Below are 15990 nucleotides of genomic sequence, written 5' to 3'. Positions count from 1 at the left end.
ATATACACTAATATTTTATGGGGTCTTTTTTGTCCATGCTCTACCGGTAAAATTCGATTGAGTGGCTTTAGAGTCATCTTGTCAAAAAATCAAAAAGATTTCTATTTTGGCATGAGCTTTCTATTAAAATAATTATGTTTCATATAACATGTACCTGTGTGGAAAAACAAACCACGGTCATCTATGGCCTAATGTTAATATATCAAATGAATGAATCATTCTCTGTTATTGTCTTTTACAAACAGTAAATACCACAAGTTTCCCCAGATTTCCTGTGCAAAAAAGGTTTTCGATGCCAGTGAGATGTATTCATGTACTCGTACTCATTAATAAAATATATGGTATAACAACCAAGCAGATACCATTTTTAGATGGCTCAGTTTTCAGTAACATCCTGAACTGTGAGACAGAACACTGTATATAATAAGTATCACACTATCATCTGGTTATGGACAGGAAATGAGTACATTAGAGGTACAGCTCAGGTCGATCGCTTTGCAGATAAAGTTAGAGAGATGATCTGGACATGTACAGAGATAATGATACACTGGACAAAAGGTGCTAAATATGGAGTCAGTAGAAGAAGAGGAGGAGGTTCATGGATGAAGTGAAGGAGGACACACAGAGGACTGGGGTGACAGAGGAGGATGCTGGGTTAGGGTAGGAATAGAGATGATCTACTGTAGTGACCTCTAAAGACAGCAGAAGAAAGAAGAGGCGCACTTATCATGTGCTTCTTTTGTGGGGAAAAAATCCTGACAGTCTTGTGATCTGCTGTGACTCTTTAATATATCTTAGTCAAGTTCAACATCGCTATGATAAAAAGAAACTCATCAATGAAATTTGTAATATTAAAATATTTACAAAATATTGTTGTAGTTGGATGGATCTTCCTTCCAGTGTGAACAAGCAGACATGTTCGTATTATTAAAGGTCACTTGATCAGATAAATAAAACATAAAACAGATGGTTTGTTAAGCAACCTGAAAAAACAGACACATCCATTACACTAAATAAGTGCTGCCCAGCAATTAACAAATAGATTTCAGAGTTCCACATGAATCACCAAACCTGCCAAACTCTAAAGATGTCTAAAGGTGTGGATGACTGTGTTTGATTCAGGTTTTTAAAAGTTTTTTCAGTTGACCAATAATGTGTCCAGAACTGGCTGGTCCATCAGAGTAGAGGCCCAGAGCACCAGAATTTCATCACAGCATCTTTAAATAACTCTTCCAGCAGTTTGCCTTAAAACCCACTATAATAAAGAGATTTTTAGATTATTAAACTAGTGTTTGACATTAAAAACATGAGGCGAGCCCAGGTCTTTTGGGGTAATGTTCTCCCCACAGAGGAATCAGCGCACTGGTTGGCAACGGAAACATGAGGGCAGACACGTGACCTCAGGAGAAGAAGCTTGCAGCTGTTATAAAGCACAGTGCTGGGTTGGTTTAGAGCATTGTTGCTGCCTTAGGGAATGAATTCCTTTCATGAATTCTTTCAGCTGTGATTTCCTCAACATTTCAAAATATGGTTCAAGTACATGTGAGGCCAGTAGACCCAAAACTGAAGTTGGATTGGAAGTGGAGCTTTCAGAGTAATGATCCCCTGCGTACAGACAAATCCAGGGAATGGCTCAAATGGAAGGGGGGGGGAAAAAAAAGAATGGCCTGCTATGCAGTTTTGAAGATCACGGTGATATAATGGAGGGATTTGAAATGGGAAGGAAAAGCAATAAAACCTTCAATAATCCTGCAACTGAAAGAGGCGTCAAAGCTTTAGTCAGAATGGGGACAAATGCAATGCTGGCATAATTTCTGCTAAAGGGGGTGCAAGTTTCTAAGAATAAAGGTGCGCTCACTTAAAAAACCCCATATATTATATCAAAGCCTTTGTAGCAGAAATGACTAAATGAGGCTGTTTTCATGTTGAAGTTTCTGTCTCTAATCTGTGGACGCCATACAGAAAGAGGACCAAGTATTTGTGTAGTCTTTTCTTCAGATGTGAAAAATGAATGTTGTTTTTTTCTACATTAAAAAAAACAAACAAACAAAAAAAAACTCTGACAACTCCGGGAACTGTTTTTGTGACAGAATGGGAAACAACTACAGATAAATACGTGTTGCTTTTGTCTGTGATGAATATAAAGGTTTCAGTTGTGCTAAACCTGAATCCCCACTTAGACTGCAGTGTGACATTGTTCCAGTACGCTACTGATCGCTATCGTTCTCATTTCCTGTCAGCACTCAACGGCCTAATAATGGCAAAAATAGTTTACAAAATATTTCATGTAACTATGACATCCCAGTGATGTTACCAGTGGTAATCTTTTATTTTTAAAACAGTAAAACCCCCACAATCCTCCCTGATACTCAGGCGGGATGGATTTTATTCAAAACACATTTTCTTCTTCTGGAGTTGAAGCGTACCTTTTTTAAGAAAATGAGGCACGCCGAACAGTTCAAAGTTTGCAATCCATCACAAGGCTGCCCAGCTCAATAAATTCAGAAAATCTAAGATAAAAAAAAAAAAAAAATGCAGACTGCTGTTTTTAAGAACTGATTTTTAATTAATTCCACACGTCAATAACAGCTGTTAGAATACGATCATTTTTTTTCCTTTTTTAAATTTTACAGTTTTATCCTCAACAGGCATCAAATGAGTCCCCAGATCTGAGCTTTTGGTACAGAACATGACAATCCACATGTTAACCAGTCCTCCCAGTAGTGAGTGGCATCAGCTTCCAGTGCTGCTGCCCTCTACAACTTCTTATTTTCCACTTGCCTATAGGAACTGGAGGCAATTCAAGGCTTAATAAAATATTATTTAAATTTTATTGTCTTTAATATGAACATATATAAAAAAAACAAAAAACAAAACAAAAACAAAACATTTACATCATGGATTGTAAGCCTCTGCCCATGCTACCTTATGCATTATTACAAGAAGAGATGCCACTACAAAAACACCAGACCCTCAGCTCGCTCTCTAGCTCCCAATCTGCAAAATTACCTGGCTCAGTTCCACAGCAACTACCTGCACCATCTCTCATCTTTAACCACAAGGCAATGAGAAGTTTAGGAGAGCCAAACAAATAATGACCTTCTCTAACATAGCAACAAATGAAAAACGTGATTTTCATATGTATAGCAGTTAATTACAAATGCAGAATGCCTTAAAGGCGGCTATTAGAGTTCTTTACAATATTTTGCTTCAAAGCACCTTAAATATCTTTTCAGGGACACACTGATGCGATAGAGGCCAAATTCCATCAATCAGTCTTGTGCGGATTCCCAAAATATTTTTCTCTGTATATTGATTTTGTGAGCCGTCAAAAGAAGAAAAATGGAAGACCACATTTGACTCCATCTACTTTTTCAATCATCAACGACGTCAGAGGATGCACTTGGAACAGTGAGGCCTCAGATTGATGTGTATATGTCATTTCTGTGCACTTGAGCAAGTCAAAAGAAATCCTGTGCTGACAGTAAAGGGAAGCAAAACATGCAGAACGCCTTTCCAACCCTGTCACGGTGGAATAGGACCGCGTCCACTTTCACATTTTCTGATTCGTATGGACAAGACGAATGATGACAAATGTTCACAATGGGCGGGGGTCCCTTAATACGCACTACATGGGAGCTTTTAAAATAAATAAAGCATTATTAAGTCGATGAATGCATCACATGAAAGTGCAAACAGCTCTAGCAAGTTTTTTTCTTCTTCTTCTGAAACCAACACTGATGATCCCCCTGCAGATAAACCCAAATGCATGCCCAGAGTCTCTCTTACTGCTTCCCCAGTGGGGGTGGCACAGAGCGGAGCAGACAGGTGAAGTAAATACAACAACTCTAATGTTACTCCAAGAAGCCACTCCTTCTGCCGATAATGTTACAGCACTGACCAAGAACAGGAGGATAGGATCCGAGCCAGTGTTCCTCTGGGCCTACAAGACGGGTATCTGCAAGATTAGCTACAAGCTTCAATAAAAATGCTTAACAACACAGAATTGGGTAAAAATCTACAATCAAAATCTAGAATAAGAAAACGGGGGAAAAAAAAAATCGAAGTTGTAGCTGTGGTTAACACTGCCACCAATCCCAAGCAGTAAATGCAGAGAAAACACTGATCCCTGTGTGAGGAGCAGCCATCACATATAGACAATATTAGTGCAGGTGCAGAGGAAGTTGTAAGCCTACAGCATGTAGCAATTAAAGTCCAATTCTATTGCATCAAATAGATATGACCTTATCTACATTGAAAGTAGGCAGAGAAGGGCTGCTGGTCGAAGCGCGCTACTTGTTCCAGACACGACCATCTGTAACCTAATCAATGACTTTCAACTTGTTGGGGTTGCACTCGATGACACTTCATTAAGTTTTGTTGTGTCAGACATGTTGAACCCACTGCAGCAAAATACTCCGAATGGCACTTTGACCCAGGTCGGATTCATTCAGTGGCAAAGAAAGCAGCGTTCAACAGCAGAGCAGTGAGCACAGATCAATGTACATCTCCACACCAAATACCAGCAATGAAGAGCTCCAGTCTATACAGAACTATGCCAAGTATTATGTAGATTTACCACAAACTATTAAGAGAATGTCATGGTCTTAAATAAATATGATAGTTTCAAAGCAGGTCACAACTGTGGGATAAAATGATGACTCTGAAATCCTGTTCTGTCCACTTGACTGGAAAATATTGATTTAAACATGCGGTCGTGGACTGGGGTTCTCATCTAATGGCTAGCTCAGCTGCGCTTAAAACCATAGGCTTCACTCTTTACTACTTCAACAAAAAAGGCACCTCATAACCATTTCCCCTCAGTGAACTCTTAAAAGATGTCTGCTTTGGCATAGCTGCCACGCAGTAATTTTGATGAGCTAGATCCATGTGGAATTCTGAGATACCAATCCTAAGAAATCCTGTTACAGACACAACTGCAGAAATGTTTTACAGAGTGAAACAGTTGCTGACCAGTTTTTGAATGTCTCTCACTCCTACAGTTAGCCTGGTTATTCATACTCGAACTCTCCTTCAACCAAGATTTTTTTTTTGTTACAGAGGGATCAGAGCTGAATGAAACAATGGAATAAAAAAAAAACAAACCCCAAAACAAACAACAACAAAATGCAGGAAAACACTATATCCAGTGTAAAATTGGATTCAGAAAAACTCGTCAATTCTTCCGTCTTCTTTCAAAGCTACTCTCTGGTCAGTCTGCCAAGTTTTTATGACTGAGGTAGGTTCTTTTTATCTAAGGACAAAATAAAAATGGAAATCACACACTGAAGCCAGTATTGTGTCCTGCCATTTCATAATAAAAATGATAAATTCCTGAAAAAACCCTTTCAAGCTTTGAATTCATTCTGTCAACAAAGAACAAAATAGGAAAGGTTTAAATTTGCATCACACTTCAGATATCTCTGCTGTGTCCTCCCACAAATGTTTTCACTTGTTTTCCACCTTCTACCAAAAACTACTGAGGAGCTTCCATTTTCAACTTGCCTGTGCATCACAACTGTGACAAAAATCAGAGACGCAAACATTGAACGCCCATGGCTAAAAGAGCCAGGAATTCCAAGTCATATACAAAGAGAGACGAGGTCGGAGTGGGAATAGTCTGGAAAGAGAGAAGCAAGGGTTGTGACTGTGGTGGGGTGCTCAATCCATTCAGTCTCTTCAGCAGAGGCAGGACAGTACAGATGTTCACTGTAGGGTGACAATTGATCAAGAAGTGTAAGAGTAGCTTCCAGTGGTGTACAGTACAAAGAGGAATCCTTATCACTGTAGACTGAAGAACCATGGACAGTGCATGTTTGAGTACGTGTTTGTCTGCCTGCCTGGATATAAACCAGAGCTGCTAAAAGGCTCTGACGCTGGGGCAAAAGGGCGGGTTGTTGCATCTAGTGGATTACTGTGTTCCTGTCCTCACGTTTTAAGGCCCCTGCCTCTCTGTCTCTGTGTGTCAGTCTAAGAGGGGACAGAGTGGTGGGGTCAGTAGGCAGTGACCAGGTCCTTGTCGTAGTTGTATCGGCCCCTCTTTGGGGCAGGACTGTCGGCGCTGTCCTCAGTGTCCTCGCTGTCTCCTCCAGCCCCACCCCCCTCCTCCTCAGAGGAAGAGTCAAGAGTCAGATCTACCACCGCACCTCCACCCGGTGCCACAGCAGGTGCTCCCGTGACTCCTGGCATCCCCACAGAACTGCTTCCAGACTTGGCCGTCAGACTAGTGCTGCTGTGGGCTGGTGAATGGCCATTTGCTTCGGGAATGCCTACAGAGAGGAATACAATTTTAAGGTAAGGAAGAAGATTTTACTCTCATTACCTTCAGCACACACAAACACACACACAGTGCAAAACCCCCCCAAAACAACTACAGACAAGGGGATGTGACAGGGCTGAAAACTTACATATATCAACAACTGGGTAGTCAGGTGTGTTACTGCGTTCTCTTTCCCGCTCCCTCTCCTTCTCATCTCTGATGGGTCGCCAGGAGCCGTCTGTTAAGTACTCTATCTCCTCAATGTCCTCACTCGTTTCTTTTAGAATCTCAGATAACAGCCTGAAATGCACACCGGCCATTAGAGAGACGTCACAAAATAAGTTTATACACGGGAAAATCAAACTAATAGCTCAGTTCTCACTCAAACGCACAATTAGAAATGAAATAATAATACCATTATTATATTATACCATTAATGCCATTACAACATATATATGTCAAGATACTGAAGTTCCGATGAAGAAAAACACAACATATACTTTAATCTCTTTCATGAATGAAAGGCCATTTAGGAAAACAATACTTCATGATTACACTTTCAAATATCAAACCTGGGTTAGGTAAAAAAGGGTCTTTCAAGCAAACTTAGTTTAAGGAATGTAAATATATGTTGCACAAAGCTTTCAGTCTTTGCTACAATAAGATGTGTTTGTGAGAGCTGCTGACAACTTCCAAAAACAAAACTGTAAATTGCTTTTTTTTTTTAAACATACTTTTCGTATTAAGAATTATCTGTTGTGCTGGTAAATGAAACGCACAAGTGTCGCTTCTGTAACATAAATGAACAGCAGGTGGAGAATGACAAATTTTGAAACACAATGAGTTTTCATACCAGACCAAATAAAAAGAAAAAAAAGAAAGCAGTACATGTTGGTGCATGGTTGAGCTTGTATCAAGAATCCCTAAAACATCTCTGCAGCTTCAATGATGTTCCTCAAACTGGCATCACATACAGGTACTCAAAATTACACAATACAAACTTTAAGAATTTACTGACAAAGCTGCAGGGGCGGGACAAGTCAAAGCATGCTCTCATCTCCTTACCCATCAATAGTGAGGAGCTCAAATGGAGCGGGCTTGTCACAGACTGGGCAAGTCCATGTGGGCTTCTTTTCATTCATCTGAAGGAAAAAGACTGCATCGAAACACTGAAGGTGGGCACAAGTTAACACTCGACATGGTACCCCAAGCCGCATCTTCACCAGCTGGAAGCGAGAAAAAAGGAACAGATGTGATATCGGTTGATATCATGCTTTTTAAAACATTTTGGGAGTTTTCTAATAGCTAAATAAATTGAGGGGCTTTTAGACACAGCATGACAACAGAGCCACGGGACCGTGAAACAATATTTTCTGACAGCACGCACTGCACTAAAACAACATTTCTCTCTGTATTTGCCAATCGATGTCCTGGAAACAAGTTTCCTTCCAAATGGTCACAGAGTTTCCCCACCCACAGACATTAGTGGGCGAGCTGGCCCCATCTATTACACACTCCCACAGATATATGTGGTGAATAACTTTGGCAGTGTTTTATGAGTTTAAGGAGCAATCTGAAATCACTTTACTATTTGACAAAGACCTTGCTCTTATAGTCAAAGTTTGTCGCTGATATCCAGCTTGGCCTTGTTCTTCCTGTAGTGTTTTCAGGCTGGCCAGGTCATCAGTGTGACATTACTTATTATGAGTCAGCTGCTTCCTCAGAGAGGATCTTGTCTCACAGACAGGATTCCCACTACACTGTGCTGGACTGCAGCTGGTAATGGCAATCCTATCCTGGAGGTGTGCTGCAAGTTTCTGGACTGCGAACAGACACTATAACAACTGGAAAACTGGTTCATGTGCTGCTCTGTCAAGCTCACAGAAGCTGCTGAGCAGCACAAAGGCTGCCGTTGAGAGCTGCAATCCAAGATGGTGGAGTCAGAGTATGGCCACAGGATGAGACTCGCTAGAGAGTCAGCCTATTACATTGCTCAATTATTTGTCACAAAGCCATTTACACCCCAAAACCTTATTATTGAATAATGTATTAAATAAATGTGCATGGACACAATGAGCTTTCTACAAACGGATATTCACTGTAGAACAGCAGTATAAACATAGCTTTGATTTCACTCCAAGGTTGAATGGATGTAATGTTTAAACTGAATATTTGATTAATGTAGTGAAGATATTCCCTCTACGCTGTAGATTGTCCTGCTTTTCTGCTCCGACTGAGCAGAAATCATAATGCATATTTGAGTTGCTTTGTGTTTTAAAGCCCCCCCATTTGTGTTCAGGATGTACTCACTGGACAGATGAGAGACACTCTGAGTCCTGTGGTCGCAATCTCGCTCTCTGGGTCGAAGCGTAGTTTGTCTTGTACTGTAGATAAATGTAAGTACACGGTTATTACATTCTGTACCAGACATTATTCTACATTATTTAAAATTAACTACACAGCGAGAATGGATATAAACCGTTTTTACTGATAACGATTCCACTTAAAGATTACAGTTTCTACTGAATCCTAATCAATGTTCCAAAAACTTAGACCTACACAGGTTTTAGCCATCAACAATTATTTTATTATGTTAAAACTCAAAATTTAGTGTTGAAACTCCAAGTGCTTGCTATTATTAGTCTGATGTCATTACTTTACAATGTGCAAATATCAAAGACATGTGGCAGGACTAAAAAAGAAAATGTGTACACTGGAAGAACAACCTCGAACTGATCCTTGACACACATCTGTGCAAAATCCAGTCATACCAGAAACAAAATGTTCAGTTATTGACTCCTACATTCTGCACTGAAGTGACTTCGTGTACCTTTCATCTTACTCTGAATGTGAAAGCTGCAAGCAAAAATATTTTGGTGAGTGTAAAAGCATCACTTACTGCGCTCACGGCAGCGTTCTGCACTCTCAACTGAGCAGAGTTTAAGCTGGCTGAAGAGGTCTGCTGCGGTGAAGACCCTCACTAAATACACCGCCACAGAGTAACGCTGCAAACACAGATCAACAGATTTTTAATAAAATGTAACAAGAATTTATCCACAGAGAATCGGGAACTGACAGTGGAATTTAAACACGATGTTATTGTAAGAATTCACTCAAAATTTTGAAACAGAACCATCAAACTAGTACAAGGTAACCTCTCTAACGATTATGAGACATCAGTGAATCTGCAACTTGGACAAGCAGCACATAAAATTATTTTGTATAAAGAATGTTCCCCATGTTTGATTGTGGTTACAATTCACAGGCGAGTGATGAAATATTCACCATTTAATCCACGTAAAAATATATATATGAGACTCGCTAGAGAGAGAAAATAATAACAATCCATTATTATTTTCGGTTTTATTATGTGACAATACTGGGCAGCACTGACGAGTTATATAGTTAATTATTACAGTTATTGTTAAATTAAAGTGTGAAGCTTTTTTCAAATATAGTGTTTACATTTTTAAATAGGGGATTAGAGAAAACAGTCCCTACGCTATTCTTGCGCTTACATTTGACTAATGTTATATCACTGTATCAAACTTTAATTAGAAGAAGTGTCATCAGTGACAAAAGTTCACTACAAAAGCAGGATGGGAAATGCCATTTTTGTACTTACACTTAGAAATGTTCCGGCCAATAAAACTGTGTGTGTGTGTGTGTGTGTGTGTGTGTGTGTGTGTGTGTGTGTAATGCCACTAATATCATTATTAGTTTTCTTTAAATACAGTGATATTTTGAGGCCATATCGCCTACCAGTTATGGATTATATCACACAGACCTCTTCTGAAACTTGTTAGGCCAAGCAAATTTTAGACTTTTACAGACTCTACATGCTGAGCAGTGAATTTATTATTTATACATGGCAACTGCAGACAAAATGTGTGGGATGTGCATTACCTCAAGTACACGGCACTTTTAAATTGAGCCGTTTCATCACGTGTGATCAAGCTGTGACTAAAATGAAGTTGCTCAAGATTTGCACAAACCTTCTTGTTTGTACAAAATGTGATAACAAACCTAACCAAAAGTCCTTCTGTCTACACACATACTCTCTCAAAATACTCAGTGTGGTGGCAACCGTGATTACAAAGGTGTATTACACATGCAGTCGAGTGAGGCCAAACACTCAAAGATCTACAAGTATCAGCATGCCTCGATGAATTACAGAACCTTCCAAGAGGAGGTGGACAGATTATCAGAATAAAAAAAAACATAAATAAAAAATATCTGTGCTAATGACAACCCTGAGAGCTACGGCTGCAAAAGACAGGATTCAACTGACCTTTCCAAAGTTTCCCCAGGTGATGGTGACTCTGTTGGTGACATTGGAGAGGTGCAACCACGGAGTGATGTTTATAGGACGACAAGGACGACGAGGTTCAACACCAGGCTTATTGGAAGGATAATATCCCTGTAAAACACACACAATTTGAAAATAAATAAGACTGCAACAGTTAATTATGTAATACTTCATCTCAAATATCTTTTCATAATTTCAAAACAGACACCTTGTTCTCGCTACTTTTAGCACAAATGAGGATTGTTTCCTTTACCATGCACAGCCAACCTGCAATATGAGCTGAAGGTCATATTTTTAATTGTTGATTTACCTTCAATCAAAATATTCAGTTTACAATAGGGCTGTGACATATATCATTTGAGATAATACCAGTACAAATAAAAAACAAAACAAACAAGTTAAATCATGATATCAAAGCCACGTGTTCACTTCTACTGCTAGCACAACAAGACAAGCCCCGACATGCCTTGAGTGAGAGCCACATGACAGCCTGTGATTACAATTCAATAAAAAGGGAGTAACTTAAACAATCTTTATGCATACTTTTTCTCTTCTGTACTTACTTTCATTATTATTATTATATTATTATTACTGTACATCCAACATTATTATTGCACTACAATGATGCTGGCATCTTGTAGCAATCAATCATGTATTAGGTGCTTTCATGAATGACCGCAGATCTTTGGAAAAGGATGGAATTTTCCCTTTATTTTGTTTGCACTGGGTGTCTGTGGCTCAGGAGGTAGAGCAGGTCATCTACTAAGTGGAAGGTTGGTGGTTTGATCTCTGCAAATGCCAAAATATTGTTGGGCAAGATACCGAACCCCAAAGTGCTCAAATGCATCCACCCAAATGTGAGCATGTATGAATACAAAGTGCTTTTCATTCAGGCCTATAATAGGGTAATATATATATTATAAATTATGCATGTACGTATAGACATGTGTGTGGATGGTTGAAAGAGGCATGTTATATAAAGCACTTTGAGTGCTCCAGTAGAGTAGAAAAGCCCATTTAAATAAATGCTGCTGCTTGCAAGGTACGATCATAAAACATCATTCACTATAGTTTTCTACATCGATCATAAATATCATTATTGGAAATGGCAATGAAATACTGTGTTAAATTTTTCAGACTTTAACCCAACGCTAATTTACAATATCAAAAATGAAATCTGATATTTAAGAGACTGAAATTTGTAACAGATGTCAATTCCGCTTGAAAATGACTTAATTATCAGAATTATCAGGCTAGCAGCTTAAAAAAAGAAAAAAAAGAAGGTTCAAATTAAAGGTTAAAAGTGTGATTACGAGGCAAGGGAATTTAAACGTCTTAAAATTTCTTGAGACATTTAGAACTCACGTTATCTAAAGCACAATGGAGCTTTTCAACAATTCACAGTATGTACAAACAGTCAGAGATTAAAATATCTGTGTACTAGACAGAATGGCAGGATTAGGCCAGGAGCCCAAATTTAGACATTTATGGCCAAATTTGAATCCTCGGGAGGTCATAGTCACACCCTCCTAACCTGTCATCTAGGTGCTACCCTGCCAGTTTGATTTCTTGTGGCACACCTTAAGCCACATAGTATCAGCCAGCTGGAGAGCTTCCTCCTAAAGTTTTGTTTCCTGAGGTCTTCAGATAAGCCAACATCATCTTTACCCAAATCTTATTTTTCCCCTTTATGTTGTTCAAGACACACTTACATTAGGTTATATTATCCATCATTGTCATATTATGACATTTTATCACTGACCTGGTAAAACATCTGTGACTGACACCCTGAGTGTATCTGAAAACGATGCTATGAGCTATAATTGAGAACACACTTCAAAACAGGAAAACAAGCCCAGCTTTAGTCATGTCTGTATTATGAAGGTGTGGGACATTTCAGAGTTAATCAACTCACCGGCACATGACAGTAGGACTGATTAACTTTGACAGCTATGTTGGGAGGATACTGGTCCTCCTGAACACCAATGGAGTCTGTGTAACAGATTCTGCAACAGAGAGCAGTAACAGAGGAATAAATGAGTGAGGTCTTCTATTGTAAGAGACTAAACACAAACACTGTATATACAAAGAAGCAATTTGTCCTCGTTGGTTTGAATTATGATATTTTTATGACACAGTCACTACCAAAAAATCAACCCCCCCCCCCCCGAATGTTTTTACTGGGAACTTACCTAAGAACCACTTGGATTGATCGGATTCCTGGACGAAGTTCACTAAGAAAATAATAGGTCACGAATTAAAATGAGCTTCACAGAGATATTTTTATATTAACCTGGGGTTAACCTAAAGTGCAGTTTTAACAGACAGTGTGACTTTTTTACCTTGCATTTCGAATCTGGTCTGCTTGGCTGGGTGTTAACTCAAAGATGCACTGACTGTCCTGGAGTTTCTCACTGTTCTGGGCAACTGTAAGCAGATGGAGACAAAATCCATTGTAAAAAGAGAACAGTGCAAATTCTCAACGTCGAGTAAAAATGCAACAATTTCCAAAAACACAAAAAGCCTAACAAATAGTCCACACTCACTTAGCTCTGTTGGTAGTAGCAGTGTCTCTAAAGTTTGGTAGAAGGGCAGTGGCACTAGCTTCACCTCTGCTGCAGGTGTGGTGATCGGTTTGGAAATGCCGTTGAGGTAGTCTGCGCCCTGAGAGGTGGCAGTAGGGGAAGAGCTGAGGGATGAGTAGTTAACTGGGACACTTTCCGGACGTCGTGCAGCCAGCCATCCAGATGTTTTAGGGAAACGTGACTCGTAGAGCTGCCGGACGTTCTTCAGCAGCTCTGGGCTGTATTCGGTCTGCACTAGCCTCAACGCACGCCCCACCAGGTCTTGCTTCAGCCCACTTTTACTGCGACCCATTGAGGCCAGCAGCGTCTGCAGGTCTGAGACCCGGAAACTTTTGACCATATTCTAGTGAGAAAACAAGACCAAAAAAATAAAAAAATATAACAGGATCACAAAAACAATTAGATTTCTGGAAAGGCTGAAGTGACAAAGTTAATTTCCAAGTTCAGACTTTTTTTCAAGAGCCACATCTCAAATGAAGGAGTTTATACAATGCCAATTACCATTTTCACATTTGTCCAAGAGAGGAAGATACATGTTGTTTATATTCTTTCATTTTACTCAAGTAAATCTATTAAGTAAATGAATGAAATAATTTAATATCGTGTCCAAAGTCCTGCGTAAACACACCTACACACTTCTTTTTAACACTTGGAAGATGCACAGAGTTAATTACAGGTAACTTATATGCAGAACAGAGTTGTTCACCAAACTGCTTGGTACTTGCTAAAATTAGCATCTGTCCTTGGTCACTTTAATCCTATAGAGGATTTAAAGTGTGTTGTAATTAGCTGGCTATATTAAGAAGTTCACTTCCAACTCTAAGAACAATGGCTTGGCCATGATTCAAGTGATCACACTAATTGTGGTAGTGTTAATTAGGCTTTAGAACCATAAACTTCCAAAGGTGGCTTAAAAGTATGAATAGAACTTGGAAACGCACTAATTCCATCCACACTATCTGTCATTTAACACACAGAAAGCTAAAGGAATAGTCTGGCAGGTTCAGTTACAATGAAATAGGTGCCTAAAAACCACTATTTCTTGTTAGTGGCCTAGAAATGTGAAAATAGTGCAATAGTTCTTACCTACATGAAACATATACATACAATCTGTTTACAGTCCACAACAAATGTAAGACAAATACAGCTTTGCAAATTCTGCATGTTTATGGCTCCATTAACTGTTTAATATAATTTTAATTTGTTGTTTATGGCTTAACAACCTCATTTGTACACCAATCCGAAAAATGTAAGCTGAAGACACACCGTAGCAGGCGAGGATGTTTATTTAGTAAAAACATAAGAGGTGCAGACGCACATTGAACTGCAAAGTAAACGCAAAATCTCTCATTCTCGACATAATATGCGCCAATTTTCTGCAGCCTATATACAATACTTGCATAGCATATGGAATCGATTATATGAATACCGTATGTGGTCGTATCATCCTATGTGAGGTCGTTTTTTTTTTTTAAAAGAAAATTATTATTTACTTATGATGAAGCAGAGAGCACACGAACTGGGCTCTAGGGGCAAAACACGGGATGTTGTTGTTTAGCCGCCAGACAAGCCTCAGCTTTGTCTGACATGGCCGAAATAGACATAAGTGGAGAACTAATTCATGTCTATATTTAAAAACAAAACAAAACAGGACTTTATGGATGGATCCGACTGAACCGCTGAGCTTCAAATACAGCTGCATTACAGACTGCTCAACCTCACTTGAACGTTGCTAGTGTAGCCTGCGCTATCGCCGGGCTAGCTTCTCACACTCGGCATTCGATCACGACTGCTAGATATTTTGACAGGTGCACAGTTCAATAAACTAACCGGTGAACTACAAACAGATATTCCTGTAAGCCAAATAACGTCAAACGGTAACATGCCAGAAAGCAGGCTAGACCAAAAACAACCACACGCTTATATGGTCTCATCATTCATTTTCGGTGTCTTCCTCCAGAGCCAGCGTGATGCTAGGTGAACCAACGCACTTGCCTGGTTAACATTTCCAGGCAGGCTAGCTACCTTAGCACCATAGGCTAGTTCGTTTCGTCGTGCTTGAAATACACCACATTTGTAAGAGTAAATACCCTTTAATAATATTCGCACAAAACCCACAGTTTCCCCACAACTGGGGTGACTTTCAGCCCACAATCCCGCGCACGTCTCCTATCAAATCAAAGCCAACCAAGCTCTACTTGCCATCGCTTCCACCAGTTCGGCCGCCATCTTCGTGCAGCAGTACCGCGAGAGTCAGAGACGACGGCCAGTCTTGCACCAATGGAACAATGACCCTGCTTCGATAGACAGTCATCTCCAGCCAATCACAGCGCGACTTTGGCCAGCATCCGAAGCGATTCACTGAAAACAGGCGGGACCACGTTGTTTTAAAGTTACAGCACAACTTTTAAAAAACACTAAGAGGCAGGTCTCCCTTCCAAAATAGGCCTCTGTGTCGATTAATAACACCACGTGTCAAAGTATTTTAATATTGAGGCTGTTTCAATTTTATAGTTTTGCGATATTCTGAACTCGTGTCTTAAAGATAGTTTAAATTCAGCGTGACGGGAAAGCATGGGCTGTCAAACGGATTGGGTCGCATGGTCCCTTCAATTCCCGTCCGAGCAAAAAATTCCATTTCAGGTTAGTCGACCAGCCGTGAGATGTGGCGTTAATGCTTTGTCTGAGGCATGTTCATAATTAAATTAAAACGACTTATTAATAAAAACACACTTAGACTGTAGGTATAGTCCTGCAATACCTACTCTGAATCACAAATGCCAGGTTGTATTGAGACATCAGCAAAATGGAAATATGTTTGCTGAGGGAAATATCTG

At 39.6% G+C, this 15990-nt stretch overlaps 1 protein-coding gene across 1 annotated transcript; it reads right to left on the bottom strand.

The window, feature by feature from the left end:
• Nucleotides 1–2812: 2812 nt before the first annotated feature.
• On the bottom strand, nt 2813–15476 carry pias4a (protein inhibitor of activated STAT, 4a). Its single transcript, XM_085398184.1, has 11 exons — nt 15356–15476; nt 13115–13496; nt 12911–12995; nt 12761–12802; nt 12484–12574; nt 10551–10679; nt 9159–9264; nt 8570–8643; nt 7325–7485; nt 6408–6559; nt 2813–6269 (listed from the first exon to the last, which is right to left on the bottom strand). Exons 1-11 carry the CDS (start codon nt 15380–15382, stop codon nt 5995–5997), a joined length of 1524 nt encoding a protein of 507 aa, XP_085254310.1. The 5' UTR covers nt 15383–15476; the 3' UTR covers nt 2813–5994.
• Nucleotides 15477–15990: the final 514 nt, after the last annotated feature.

Source organism: Rhamphochromis longiceps, linkage group LG23 (assembly GCF_057381845.1).
Source record: "Rhamphochromis longiceps isolate RC_006_pf linkage group LG23, R_longiceps_female_GT1.1, whole genome shotgun sequence".
Classification (NCBI taxonomy): Eukaryota; Metazoa; Chordata; class Actinopteri; order Cichliformes; family Cichlidae; genus Rhamphochromis; species Rhamphochromis longiceps.
Note: the sequence above shows the minus strand (reverse complement) of the source record. Positions and strands in the feature narration are given on the sequence as shown.